Genomic DNA, 13584 nt, shown 5'->3' with positions numbered 1-13584 from the left:
ACTTCTGAATGCTGATTCGAAATTTTCTAAATTTGGAGTATATATATTTTTTGAAAACATTTGGATGGAAAAATTCAGATATAACTTCTCATTTTCGACGAAAATCAGATTTTTTTTACATCTAAAATACTTATTCAGTAATTCTAGGGGCGAAAGTCAGATGAAACAGATCGGAATTTTAACCTTTTCAGAAGTACAAAATCAATTCCAAAAATTTCTGAATCTAAAAATTCGTTCCAATTCCAATACTCCCGGAAATCACACGAGTTCTAAAATTTCAAAACTTAGCTGAAAATTTCCGAAAATTTCATAATTTCCAGAGTTCCAATTCCAACCCAAAAACATCGGAAATTTTTGGAAATCGGAATGAAAAAAGTTGTTCCAAAATCGGAACTTTTCACATTGAAACCAGCGGCAATTGGAATTTTAGTTCCAACTTTCACCCCTAGGTAATTCCAATCCTAATTTCAACAATAATTTTGCATGGACCAACACTGCAGGTAAGAAGATATGAAAATGACAATGCAGGTTTATGTGCATGGTCCATTATCAAGAAAGTCACACCTCCTTAATTCAATCTTTTAAAGAAAATAATAAAAAAAAAATTCTAAAGTCGATAGTCGAAATCAAATTAAAATGTTTCGTTTTGATTTTAACCCTCAAATAAAATACACAAATTATTATTTATTATAAATGATAATTCTCGAAAAGAAAATAAAATTTTCAGAATTATTCTTGAAATACACCTCATCAATATTTTTAGTTTATTAATTATTTCAATCATGGAAAATAAAAAAAAACAAAAAATTAAAAAAAAAATATATAAAAAGAAATCAAGAAATAAAATTCACACCTAAAAAGCTTTCCCTAAATTAATACAAGTAAATGAAATTTGTTAAATAAATAATAAAAAATAAAAAATAAAACAAATTCCAGTTCACATTTGTTGGAAAGCATCAAAGTTTGCTGCAGACAGTTCTTCAGAAAGTAAGGCCAATGGATAATTACCAAAATCTCCAATCTGCTGATTCCCTTCTTCCCATACAGTTTGCGTATTCGTTTCTTCGAACCGGAAATTAAACATGGATTCAAACTTATTTTTAATTTCATCGTCCCATGAAAATGTACTAGGAGTATTTCCGACCGAGCTATCGGAATATTCCGTTTTTCGACTATCCAAATAATTAGGCCTCGTGACATTTTGCTGACCAAAATCGGGATCGCATTGTGATTCGGACAAGAAAAGAGGATGATAGAGTACTTGTTTGCTCAAGAAAATATCTTTCGAAGATTGTAGTAACTCCACTTTATCCTGCATATTGATCATATTGATAACTTCCGTTCGAGTTTGAGTTATTTTCTCGTGCGTTTCCGGAAGCTTCTTCTTAAGAGACGAGTGCCAAAAATTCTTGATCTCATTGTCTGTTCTTCCTGGCAATTGTGCTGCAATTTGAGCCCACCTGCCATATTTTTTTTTATTATTTCAAAAATCACTAAAATGAATTACACATATCAATATTAATTCAATTCTTGAAATATATATAATATTATTATTACTACTATTAATATTATTAATAGTAATAATAATAACCTGTTGCCAAGAGATTGATGGAGAGAGAGGATCAAATCCTCTTCTTGTTGAGAAAACTTTCCTCTTTTAAGATCAGGTCTCAAATAATTAATCCATCGCAGTCTGCAACTCTTTCCGCATCTCTCCAAACCTACGTGAAAAAAACGCTACGCAACGTGAACTTACATATTTAACGAAAATATACATATATATATTTGGATTATTGATCCAAGTAACAAACTTCGGGGAAAAAAAAAATCAGATGAAAATATGCATACCTGCTAATTTAGGCACATAACTCCAAGAACCGACACCGAATCTCGTAACATAATCACACAATTTATCATCTTCTTCAGGTGACCACAAGCCTTTCTTTAGCTTTTGCTTCACACAGTAAGAGTGTCGTCCCATTTTCCGTTTTCAATTTTTTTTTTAATAATAAATGAGAAGAAAATGAGGTATTTGTCCGAACGACAATTAATAAGAAATGGAAACAAGTTTATGCAGCTCAAATATAGTAATGTGTGGCAGCTAGGAACTTAAATATATATGATAAAAAAAAAGGACATGTGATTATCAAGGATAATTAATTAATTATGATGATTTAAAGGGTGTTTAACAGAATAATCAAACTTAGAATTAAAGTCATATTATTAGAAGAGAGTGGGGTAGAGCAATAATGAAGCAGTTTGTAAGCAAATTGATCTGGTGCTGCTTTTGCATTCCAATTGATTGAATTCTAAGCCATCTCTATATCAAAGTAAAACTAGTTAAACTATACATTGAAGAATGATGTATGTGTATATATATATATATATATATATATTACTTGAACTTTTTATGCTAGATATCAATCTGTTGTATATACAACATAAATTTGTAGATGATTTGTCTAACAATACGTGTATATATAGGCATCGTTTTCGTTGCAATAAATTGGATTAAACGTGAATCGCATCTTTATCAAAGCTTTGGGGACCTAACATTTAATACAACAAGATTAAATAAAGTGACACATTGGCTTGAAAGCAGGGGCTTGATAAACTAAATACTGTGGGCATTACACGAGCCGAGTTTTAATTTTATTTTTTTTATCTATCGTTTTCTTTTTTAAATTCAAAACTTTAGCAGTCCTTGTTACAAAACTTAGAGCGTGTTTGTCTAAACTTATTTTAAACAGCTGATAAGCTCTTACGTCTTTTAGAGCTGATAAGTTTATAGTGATGTTTGGAGCTTCATTTGAGCTTTTTTTTTTTTCTTTTTTTTTTTTGGGGTGTGCAAAAGTGATGTTATACACACACACACACGATGTGCACAAATTGTGCACTAACAAAGAACTATCAATCCACAAATTTGATCTTCAATATGCACTCAAATAACTAGTATGTACAAAATTAAAGTTTTTCTACAAAGAAATTTGCAAAATTTTCAAAAGAAACACCACAGCTATAATATTTTATTAGCTTCAAAATGTTTAATTATACTCTTCTAAAAAAATATTGTACATATACTTAAATTAATCATCCATTATATAACTTAAAAATATATTTCAGCTAAATGTCAAATTTTATTATTCATCAATAAAATTCACACATTGATAAATGAAAAATAAATTCCAAACCACAATATATGTACGCACATACCACACCACAAAAAGCGCACACACACCACACCACAAAGCAACACCACACGCACATAGCAGAAGCCTTTCTACTTCTGGTTCTACACTATAAACAAAAACAGCTATAAAAAAATCACAACACGCGCATGCATATATATATATATATATATATATATATATCCGTACACTGGATTTACATTCGAACCATCACTCACGTTTGTTCTAAATGAATTACAGGCAAGATATTGTACAATACTTGCACAATAAACTATCGTTCAAATCTAACAAATTGTTTCTTTTTTCCTCTGTATAATAATGTATACTCGGGCCTAGAATTTACCGGAAAAACGAGAGGGAGGGAAAAAAACTAATATATTCTCATCTGCGTTGACGTGCACCAGCCGTATCATCCTCCTCGACAGTACCAGAACTGCCCCTGTATTGCACAAAAAAATATCAATTGCAATCACAATAAAATAAAGAAGCAAATCAATGATTACTCACAAGTCACATCTATGGATTCAAACGAGATTTCTAATGCAAAGAGATAACTATTCAAAATCCCAAGCTAAATAAAGAAATCGAATTTGTTAGGATTCAATAAACATCTCGGATGATTCAGAGGATTCTTGTTTGATGTAGGCACATCATCATACAAGCTCTGCTCATCGGAAGTAGCAATAATTACAGGCTTACGTATCAATGTCAAGCATATACACATCATCATACAAGCTTTGTTCATCTGGAGATAACAATAAATACAGGCTTACGTATATACACATATCACACAAGCTCTGCTCAGCTGGAAATAGCAATAAATACAGGCTTACGTAACAATGCCAAGCATATACACATCATCATACAAGCTTTGCTCATGTGGAAATAGCAATAAATACAGGCTTACGTATATACACATCATCATATGGGCTTTGCTCATCTAGAAATAGCAATCAATACAGGCTTACGTACCAAAGTTAAGCACATAGAAATCATCATACAAGCTCTGCTCATCCGAGAAACCACCAAAGACAAATGAGTTTTTCCCAAAACCAATTGTTGTGTGGCCGCGTCGAAGAGGGAATGGAACATTTTGGTGTGAATCTAAGATACTCTTTCTAAATTAGTTTTAGATCATTTTTTATATTCAAATTTTCTATGCAAGTAGTGATAGTATTTATACACCAATTTCAGGTTGTGTCTTAAGATTAGAGAGCTCCTCATCACCCAGAATCTAACCATCACAACTATTATAGCACACAAAACATAATAAAAAGAAACATATATAGAGCTATTTTTGCGCGACTGTAGTGCATTTAGAATCCATTTTATGGAGTCATCTTAAACAATGTGGTAAGACTACTTTTTAGTTATTCCACATAATTCATGTAGGAAAGCTTCAGAATAAAATGATCATATTGAACAATGTCACTGATAACATACGAAAGAAACGCAAAATGATTTAAGCCAGTGCAAGAGTTTAAGACAATTATGTTAAACATATGTATTAGAGCAGTATTTGAAATTAATATGATATTTCTTGTTTTTCCACAAAGATTTCATGCGCTTTGGTGAACTCTTCAAAACTACTAAATTCATTACAACCTTACTTACCTATGTCAAGCATATACACATCATCATACAAGCTCTGCTCATCAAAGAAACCATATACACATCATCATACGAGCTCTGCTCATCCGAGAAACCATATACACATCATCATACAAGCTCTGCTCATCCGAGAAACCACCAAAGACAAAAAAGTTTTTCCCAAAACCAATTGTTCTGTGGCCGCCTCGAAGAGCGAATGAACGTTTTCGTGTGAATCTAAGTTCCTCTTTTAAAATAAATTTTAGACATCTTTTTTTTTTTACTTTATTTTAATTTAGTATGCAAGTAGTGATAGTGTTTAGATAACAATTTCATGTTGTGTGTCTTACGGATTATAGAGCCCTCATCACCCACAACCTAACCACTACAACTATTATAGCACCCAAAAAAATAAAAATAAAAATAAAAAACTTATTTAGAGCTATTTTGGGGCATTTAGAGAGCACAATTTGAGATGTCATTTTTTATTCTTTATTTAAATTTTCTATGCAAGTAGTGATAGTATTTAAATACCAATTTCATGTGTGTCTTAAGGATTAGAGAACCCCTCATCACCCATAACCTAAACTGTCACCATTATTACAGCAAAAAAAAAAATTAAAAAAAAAATAAACATACTTAGAGCTATTTTTGTGCAATTGTGGTGCATTTAGAATAAATCCAAACAACTAAATTCATCCCTATCCATATCCAATTCAACCGAAAAAACAGTAAACAAAACAAATTATTCAGATAGACAGTATGCTGTTCAGATAAAATACAAATAAAATTGAAATCGTTTGTAGTAAGTTCCCAATGTCAGATCCTACCTCAGATCTGAAGATCCCCTGTTCAGACTTCGCTGAGCCATCTTCCCATTTTCTTCATCATCCGACTCATAATCGTCCTGACCGGTCCATATCCGAGGTTTAGTCCTCACTTCCATGTCTTCTTCTCTCTATAAATAAAAAGAAAAACAGAATGTGCATAAGTAAATCACATATAAATTGGGAGAATGTAGCCTGCTTGCCCCACTAATTTTACCTCTTCTGGAACTTCAGTTGTTGAAGGCATTGTTTGAAATGGGACACTGGGTGTATGCTGTAGTTTGGAGAGTTGATCAAGCAGCATGTTTCTGTAATTTCAAATAAGATAATGATTATTTTGCATATTACAGCACATAACCAGATAAAAGTACCAAAGTAATTTACTGGATATCAGAAAGAACAATAATAATCAAGCGTTCCAAAGTAATTGAATGCTTCATAAGACAAGCTTAACAAAGAAAATTGGCATCTTCAGATTGACAACCAAATGATAAGCATGCAGGAAAGTTGTGCGACGTGTGTACTCTGTGGGGGCCACATATGCGCAAGTGTGGTGCTCCCGATGTGCAGAAAAAGTTCTAATGTACAGAGATGCATATCAATTTCCATATCAGAAAGAACAATAATAATTAAGCGTTCCAAAGTAATTGAATGCTTCATACGACAAGCTTAACAAAAAAAAATGGCATCTTCAGGTTAACAGCCAAATGATAAGCATGCAGGAAAGACGTGCAATGTCTGTGGTCTGTGGGGGCTACACATGCGCACCTGTGGTGCTCCTGACGTGCAGGAAAGGTTCTAATGTACATATGCATATCAATTTCCATTATACCACGAATTTTCAAGCATATCTCCATTAACGTATTATAATTTTGGTGCAAAAAGTTTCACCTGATTTTCTCCATATCTCGTTCTGTGTTCAGATTTTCCATCTGGCTTGGTTCCACATGGAGAGTGTAATCAGGGCCATAGTATTCGTAATACTCATTATATGGCAACCTATTCTCAGGTTCCACATCAACAGCCACCGCAGTCTAACACAAAGTGAAAAACAATATATCAGCAGATATTTCAAAGAAGTTAACAGAAATTGAATAATTTTATGAAGCCAGATAAAATTCAATCAATTTAAATTAAATGAAAATGCACATTGAACCAGAAAATAGAGCACAAAATATGCACAAACAGAGAGAAAGAGAGAGAGACCTCATAACACCAGCAACGGGCAACATTCCTAATTGTATACCCTCCTCCACCCAAAACCATAAGAGGGACATTGAACGACCTCAGAAAACGAAGGCAATCTGCATGACCTTTAACCGACAAGTTAAAGCATCCTAATCGATCGCCAGCCAATGAATCTGCCCCACATTGAAGCACAACAGCTTCCGGCTGATATACCTCCATGACTTTCTGGATTATGGGACGGAATAGGCTCCGGAAATTGTCATCGTTGACTCCATCGTTCAATGGGACATTAAGAGAATAATACTTCCCTCCACCAGCCCCAATGTCTTTGATATGCCCAGTTCCAGGAAAGAACTCCCCGAATTTATGGAATGACACCGTCATTACTCTATCAGTGCAATAAAATGCCTCTTCAACACCATCTCCATGGTGAATATCAATATCTATGTACAATACACGCTGCCAGTGAAAATATAAACATCAGAATGCAATGAAATAAAAGAGATGAATACAATAAAATATCAATTTGCAAGCAAACATTAACAATGAGATTGTATAATATCACTTATTCATCGAAAGTAATGCACGGCTCCGATGATAACATTTTTTTTCTCCTTACCATGAAAAAACAATGGAAAATTTATCCTACAAGTATATTTATGCTCTCCTAGTTTCAATTTAGTCAGCTACATAAAATTATATTTCAAGTATAAATATAACATACGAACAGATAGTAGATACTAGCAGAAATACAACCACATAAACAGCACAAACAAAGGGATAAATCAGACCAAATGACCCACAAGTATAAAATGGAAAATAAGAAAAAATCATACAAGTATATTTATGCTTTCCTAGTTTCAATTTCATCGGCTACATAAATAATTTTAAATTAAAATATAACATATGAACACATAGTCAATACTAGCAGACAGACAACCACATAAACTGCACAAACAAATGGATAAATCAGACCAAATGATGCACTATAAATAAACTGGAAAAAATCATACACATATAATTATGTTTTCCTAGTTCCAATTTCTTTAGCTACATAAAATAATTTCAGATCAAAATATAACATACGAACACAGAGTCGATATTACAAGCAGAAAGGCAACCACATAAACAGCACAAGGAAATCGATAAATCAGACCAAATGATGCACTCACTATAAATAAAATGGAAAACAAGGGAAAAAACAGACTAAGTATAATCATGCTTTCCTAGTTTCAATTTCTTCAGCTGCATAAAATAATTTCAAAGCAAAATATAACATACGAAACACATAATCGATACTAGCAGAAAGACAGGTCCACATAAACAGCACAAACAAATTGATAAATCAGACCAAATGAACCACTAATAAAACACACCAAAATCGAAAAAAGGGATTGGGGGTAAAAAGCCCTAAGGATGTACATAATTTCAATTCGACTATATATGCCAATGGAAAATTATTTATTATAGTAAAAAAAACAAATAAATAAACAAGTGTTAACTGTGGATTAATTACCCTGTGCATTTTAAGCAGCTCGAGAATACCCAGCACGATATCATTAACATAGCAAAACCCCGACGCCTCGCTCTTCTTCGCGTGGTGCAAACCCCCCGCCCAATTAATCGTAATATCAGCGTCCTGCCTATTCAGCTTGACGGCTGCGCCGATAGAGCCGCCAGCCGAGGCCTGGCAGAAGCTGTATAAGCCGTCAAAAACGGGGCAGTCCTCGCCAACATTGAAGCGCTTCAGGGAACGCGCGTGAGTGTGGTCGTGGAGCGTGTCCGGGGAGACGGACGAGAGGAACTCGATGTACTCAGGCGAGTGATAGCGGCGGATGTCGGCGGAGTCGGCGGGGAAGGGGCGGCTGATCTCCATTCGGCGGTGGAGGCCGTAGTGGACGATCAGATTGTGCGCCATGCGGATGCGGTGGGGCTTCATCGGGTGGCCCTGGCCGTAGTAGTAGTCGCCGATTGTTGGCTCGTAGAAGTACGACACGCGCCGCTTTCGCGCGTCGGTGCCTGACGATGGTAGCGACGCGCCGCTGCCGGAATCCATTTCTCAGTCTGCAGAGGAGAAGGGGAGGGAAAGATGGAAAATCGGATGGGTTTGAAGGATTTTAACAAGGGTTTTATACTTGCAAAATCAGGCTCAAATGAACCAAACAAAATTGTAAAAGCCTTGGGAAAATAGATTATTATAAAGAAATAAAATAAAATTATGTCTAAATTGTAAAATGTGTGTTCTAATCTATGAATTTTTAGGAAGAATGGAGATGAATTTGTGAAAATATAAATCAAAGATTTTTTTATAGCTATTGTAGATCTGCGGCGCCGCTCTGCCCTAAATTTTATCAAGTTTCAAGTTCGTAGGTCCGTTATATAGTGTGTCGAAATTAGGGTTTCAGCGTAGCATATGACGTAACTGCTTACGTAACGCTATCGTTCGTAATGACTACCATAGGACGCAATGGCTTGCGTAACGCTGTCGTTCGTAATGACTAGCATATGACGTAATGACTATTGTATAACGCGGCACAATAATTAAGTATAGTCTTGAATAATTGGAAGTTAATTTCTTTAATTTTATTTTCATTGTTTGCATGATAGGTAATGAATCTTTGTAACTTATTTGACATTATTTGAAATTTGGTATGTAACATTGAAATGATATAAGAGGACAAGGTAAAATTAAATAGAATATGTCTCTTCATGTCTTTACTCTTGAGCCTTCTTAATGAGCTTTAATAATAGTACATGCATTTTATTCATTAATTAATAATCAATACTCAAATAATTCATTTTAATTTAAAAGTGTCTAAAAATCAATTTCTCTCATCTAAATGGTGTAAGTTGAAAATAATCGCATCTTGAAGCCCTTTAATGCAATAATATCCCGATTAAGAAATGAAATTTTAAAGCCTGAAACGGAAATTAAAAATTTATAATAAATAATAAATTTCCTAATCTTTGCAGATTTCCGAATTTATTCATCTTCTTCTCCGATGGGTGATCCGTACAGATCAAGGTATTTTCATGGAATTATCCTGTAAATAACATCTACATGCTATTCATTTGAAGCTATTAAGGGCAAAATTTTCGCTATGGCGCCGATTGATTGGTTGTTGATTCGTTAACTGAAACAGGGATGGATTAAGCACGAGGCCGGCGGCGTATGGCGGCAATTCCGATGAGATTCAGCTGCGAATTGATCCGATGCACGCCGACTTTGATGAAGAGGTCACCGGTCTTCGGAATCAAGTTCGAAAACTCAGAAATGTAAGGGTTTTTTTTTTCCTTCCTTTTTTTTTTTACTTCTCTGAATTTTTTTATGTATATATTTTTTAATTTATGTTTTTATTTAGCTTGATACTGTGAAAATTTACACTTAAGAGAAGATAGAACGAATATAATTTACACCTGGAGCCCTTTTTCTGACTAGTTTGTGTAATTTTTGTAAGCAAATTCTGATGTTGTGTTGAAAATTTAATTAGATTTTGCAACTAGGATTTAAAATCAATTTTGTTATTATTTTTTTTCTTTTACTTCATTTTGTGAAATATGGATCAGCCTTGTTTGGAGAAGGGAGTTCCTGCTCATGAAGTTTGATTTCCGACAACATTTTTAAGAATAACTCTATTTGCTGATTTGGCTAGGTTTAAGAATAAGTTCCGGTTCTTGGTGATAGTCTATTGTATTAATTACTCAACTTTGATCTCTGCACTTTTCAACACAGCAAGAAATGGATAAAAATTTTGAATGAAAAAATCTTTCGATGAATTTGGAGCTTGCTGATTCATTTACTACTATGTTGAATCCTAGCTTTTCAAGCTACCTAGCTCGTTCTCTGTGAGAAAATAAAATAAATTCACGGTTTCGATTCTTTCGGAATCGAACTTAAAAATGTATGGGGTGATGCATGTTGTGTAGTAACTGTAGTCTCTACCAGTCCACTAATTGCCGAAGACAGAAAGATATGATTTGATATTGATGTTTGTGAAAAATGTTATATTATATCAGCTATATGTCATATATGCTTCTTGAAGCCTAGGTGTGTATTTCATTTTGTTATAAAAAACTTGTAACCTGCATAGAAAGCTATGAACTTTTTTTTTAATTGGCATTATAACGTGGCCTTCTACACACGCACCGAAAGAAGTTCGAACCCACAACCTCTCACCAAGCTTCACCGTGGGAGAGGCTAAACCTTGGTGAATACAAATTTATGAACTTAAACACTCTCTCCTGCAATTTCCATTTCTTATCCCGTTTATGTTTTTATGTATAATATGAAGTTTCTATGGAGCACTGTCTCGATATTTCTATGTGGTTGTGTATGGGTGAAAAGTTTGGGCTGGTCGAGCAAGTGGCCGATATACATGTTGTAGCTGATAAGAACTTGTATGAATAGCAACGTGTTTGTGGGTTTTACACAGGAATTCACCTCAAGTTTATACTTGCCTATTGAGCTAAGCACTGAGTCTTTGAATTTGAAATTAAGCATCGAACTGAGTTATTTGTTAACATCCAAGTTCCCATTCGTATTCATACATTTAACGCACTTGTTTCTTTTCAAAGTTGATGTAATAAACTAATCAGTAATGAACACTGCATCCTATTGCTATCACGTACTTCAAGATTATACTACGCTATATCTTACATCATTTATATTTGGTCCAGGCATGTTAGTTCTTACTTTGTTTACATGATGTTGCAGGTAGCTCAAGAAATCGAGACAGAAGCGAAATTCCAAAATGATTTCCTCAATCAGCTGGTACGGTACACCTTAAACTCTACTCCCATTATTTGAGTTGATCTTCAATTAACTGCCACGTGAAAACGGAATTGCTGCCTATTTATTTCTCTGAAAATCACCTGCAGGTTTAATTGATAATTACTTCTCTTTTTTTAAGAGCTATTCCCCTCTCAAGTTTGTTTGAACTCGTCTTTTATCCTACTAATTTAAAAAAATCAATATTCTACCCTTAAATTTTGAAAAAAACAAAATTCACACAAATCCTAACGCCGCCCCTGCTGCTACACCATGCGAATCAATTATTTGAAGGCCTAATTAACTATGATCTAATTTTGTTTGAAAATTCTTATTTGATACTATATGAGCAACCAGACTTTTATGCCTCAATTATTTAAATTAGGATCCCAATATTTTTGCTCAACTCAAGAGCAAGAAAGTTGTCTGAGCCCTTGTTGTCGGTAGTTGATTAGCAATCTAAAATAATCGAAACCATTTTGATTATTGTGTTCAAAACTTGAGTGTAAGAAAACGGATGTTTTAGTATGCTGTGGTTTTCCTCCACCAACAACTCACAGCATGGAATCTTGGAAATTCGAATCTATTGATTCTGATTCGTAGTTAGATTTATTATGTTGTAGACGAGAAGGATTTTGTTGCTGTATGTGCCTGTTATAGAAAATCTATACATTTTTTTCAATATAGTTGCCGAGTTTGAACCTTTACAAGTTAAACTTTGTACGTAATAAGAAACGACCCTTAATCTCTGTTTCGTCTTTTGTTCGTGTAGCAAATGACGGTGATTAAAGCTCAGGCAGGGTTGAAAAACAACATGAGGAGACTTAACAGGAGCATCATTAGGGAAGGATCAAGTCATATAATGCACGTGATTCTTTTTGCTGTGCTTTTATTTTTTGTTGTCTATATCTTGTCGAAATTTTCACGAAGATGAATATTGCTGAGGAATTGTTTCGTGTTTATCTCGTAACTGTAATGTTCAGACAAGGTTAAGAAAAAACAATGTTGTTGACATATGTAAAATATCGAGCAGGTTCTTGTAAATTCTTTGCGGTTGGTTATATTTCTCGCCACCATACATGTGGTCTTGCCCAAATTTTTTTGTAAAAAATGGTATTGTAATGGACTAGTATTTTAATTTCAGCCGAGTTTGTGATGAACTATATTACGATTCAAATATATTCTAGATCGGGTATTCTAGATCGGGTGTACAACGAATAAAGATTTGCTAACGAATGGGTATGATTTTGTGCTTTTGTGTCAACTTTGATATGTTTGAGCTCAATCTAAAACTAATAGTTGATGAACGACGAGAACCAATATTTTGAAAATCGAATCGAATTGAATCGGTCGCTTGGATTACACTTATATCAAATTGTGTATTTTTTGTTACAAGTCAATGCAAAATAGAATTTTCAATTTAGGCCAATTTAGATTGTGGAGAAAGGTATTTTCATTCTAAAATTCGAAATTCCAATTTTCTATTTTTCTGAAATTATTTGGAATGGAATTAGATTAATTTTTCATCTCCGGAAAAAAAAAAAAAAAAAAAGTGAGATATTTTCGAAAGTGCTACTTCCAACTTGGTCCGTCCAATTTCCACCCTTAAAATTATCGAATTACAGAAAAACAAAATTCAAACACTTGTATATCGTATATATACATATAAATAATAAAAGTTAGGACAAATCGCATGGGTGTAGCTCAAGTGATCGGGGTGATAAGTTGCTACAAGGTACTAGGATCGAATTTTTGTAATTATTATTATTTTATATTTTTTTCCTCAATCGCATAGAAAAAATACTAGTATATCAAAATAATAATTAAAAAAAAAAATCCAACATTTTTTGTCATTGCCCATCCCATAAAACCACTTTTTTTTTTTTCTCTTTACAACACTGAGTTTCAACTTCCCAACCAGAGTCTTACACACTACACAGACACCTATACTCACCATCAAGAAAGAAAGAGTGACAGGTGTATATGTATATACGTACACATATATGTATGTATAATGTATACA

General features: G+C 33.7%; 3 protein-coding genes across 3 annotated transcripts; 1 reads left to right on the top strand and 2 right to left on the bottom strand.

The window, feature by feature from the left end:
- Positions 1-846: 846 nt before the first annotated feature.
- LOC105950503 (transcription factor MYB86) lies at positions 847-2093 on the bottom strand. Its single transcript, XM_012973867.2, has 3 exons — positions 1849-2093; positions 1592-1721; positions 847-1460 (listed from the first exon to the last, which is right to left on the bottom strand). The coding sequence occupies exons 1-3, from the start codon at positions 1979-1981 to the stop codon at positions 938-940; spliced, it is 786 nt and encodes a 261-aa protein (XP_012829321.2). The 5' UTR covers positions 1982-2093; the 3' UTR covers positions 847-937.
- Positions 2094-3314: 1221 nt separating this feature from the next.
- LOC105950475 (histone deacetylase 6) lies at positions 3315-9141 on the bottom strand. The gene is made up of 6 exons (XM_012973837.2): positions 8310-9141; positions 6812-7252; positions 6497-6639; positions 5823-5913; positions 5609-5736; positions 3315-3627 (listed from the first exon to the last, which is right to left on the bottom strand). The coding sequence occupies exons 1-6, from the start codon at positions 8847-8849 to the stop codon at positions 3570-3572; spliced, it is 1401 nt and encodes a 466-aa protein (XP_012829291.2). The 5' UTR covers positions 8850-9141; the 3' UTR covers positions 3315-3569.
- A 465-nt stretch (positions 9142-9606) lies between these two features.
- Positions 9607-12605, top strand: LOC105950476 (bet1-like protein At4g14600). Its single transcript, XM_012973838.2, has 4 exons — positions 9607-9818; positions 9937-10069; positions 11508-11564; positions 12334-12605. The coding sequence occupies exons 1-4, from the start codon at positions 9796-9798 to the stop codon at positions 12493-12495; spliced, it is 375 nt and encodes a 124-aa protein (XP_012829292.2). The 5' UTR covers positions 9607-9795; the 3' UTR covers positions 12496-12605.
- Positions 12606-13584: the final 979 nt, after the last annotated feature.

The sequence above is a fragment of the Erythranthe guttata genome, chromosome 4 (assembly GCF_056151865.1).
Source record: "Erythranthe guttata isolate IM_541 chromosome 4, IM_541, whole genome shotgun sequence".
NCBI classification, from domain to species: Eukaryota; Viridiplantae; Streptophyta; class Magnoliopsida; order Lamiales; family Phrymaceae; genus Erythranthe; species Erythranthe guttata.
The sequence above is the reverse complement of the archived record's forward strand: the minus strand, read 5'-3'. Positions and strand labels throughout refer to the sequence as shown.

Coding starts and splice junctions, on each gene's coding strand:
- LOC105950475 (XM_012973837.2), bottom strand. CDS start 8,849: ATGGATTCCGGCAGCGGCGCGTCGCTACCATCGTCAGGCACCGACGCG. Junction 6,640..6,811: donor CCCGTTGCTGGTGTTATGAG/GTCTCTCTCTCT, acceptor ACTTTGTGTTAG/ACTGCGGTGGCTGTTGATGT. Junction 3,628..5,608: donor AGGGGATCTTCAGATCTGAG/GTAGGATCTGAC, acceptor TGTGCAATACAG/GGGCAGTTCTGGTACTGTCG.
- LOC105950503 (XM_012973867.2), bottom strand. CDS start 1,981: ATGGGACGACACTCTTACTGTGTGAAGCAAAAGCTAAAGAAAGGCTTG. Junction 1,722..1,848: donor TTATGTGCCTAAATTAGCAG/GTATGCATATTT, acceptor TTTTTCACGTAG/GTTTGGAGAGATGCGGAAAG. Junction 1,461..1,591: donor CATCAATCTCTTGGCAACAG/GTTATTATTATT, acceptor AAAATATGGCAG/GTGGGCTCAAATTGCAGCAC.
- LOC105950476 (XM_012973838.2), top strand. CDS start 9,796: ATGGGTGATCCGTACAGATCAAG. Junction 9,819..9,936: donor GGTGATCCGTACAGATCAAG/GTATTTTCATGG, acceptor TAACTGAAACAG/GGATGGATTAAGCACGAGGC. Junction 11,565..12,333: donor ATGATTTCCTCAATCAGCTG/GTACGGTACACC, acceptor TTGTTCGTGTAG/CAAATGACGGTGATTAAAGC.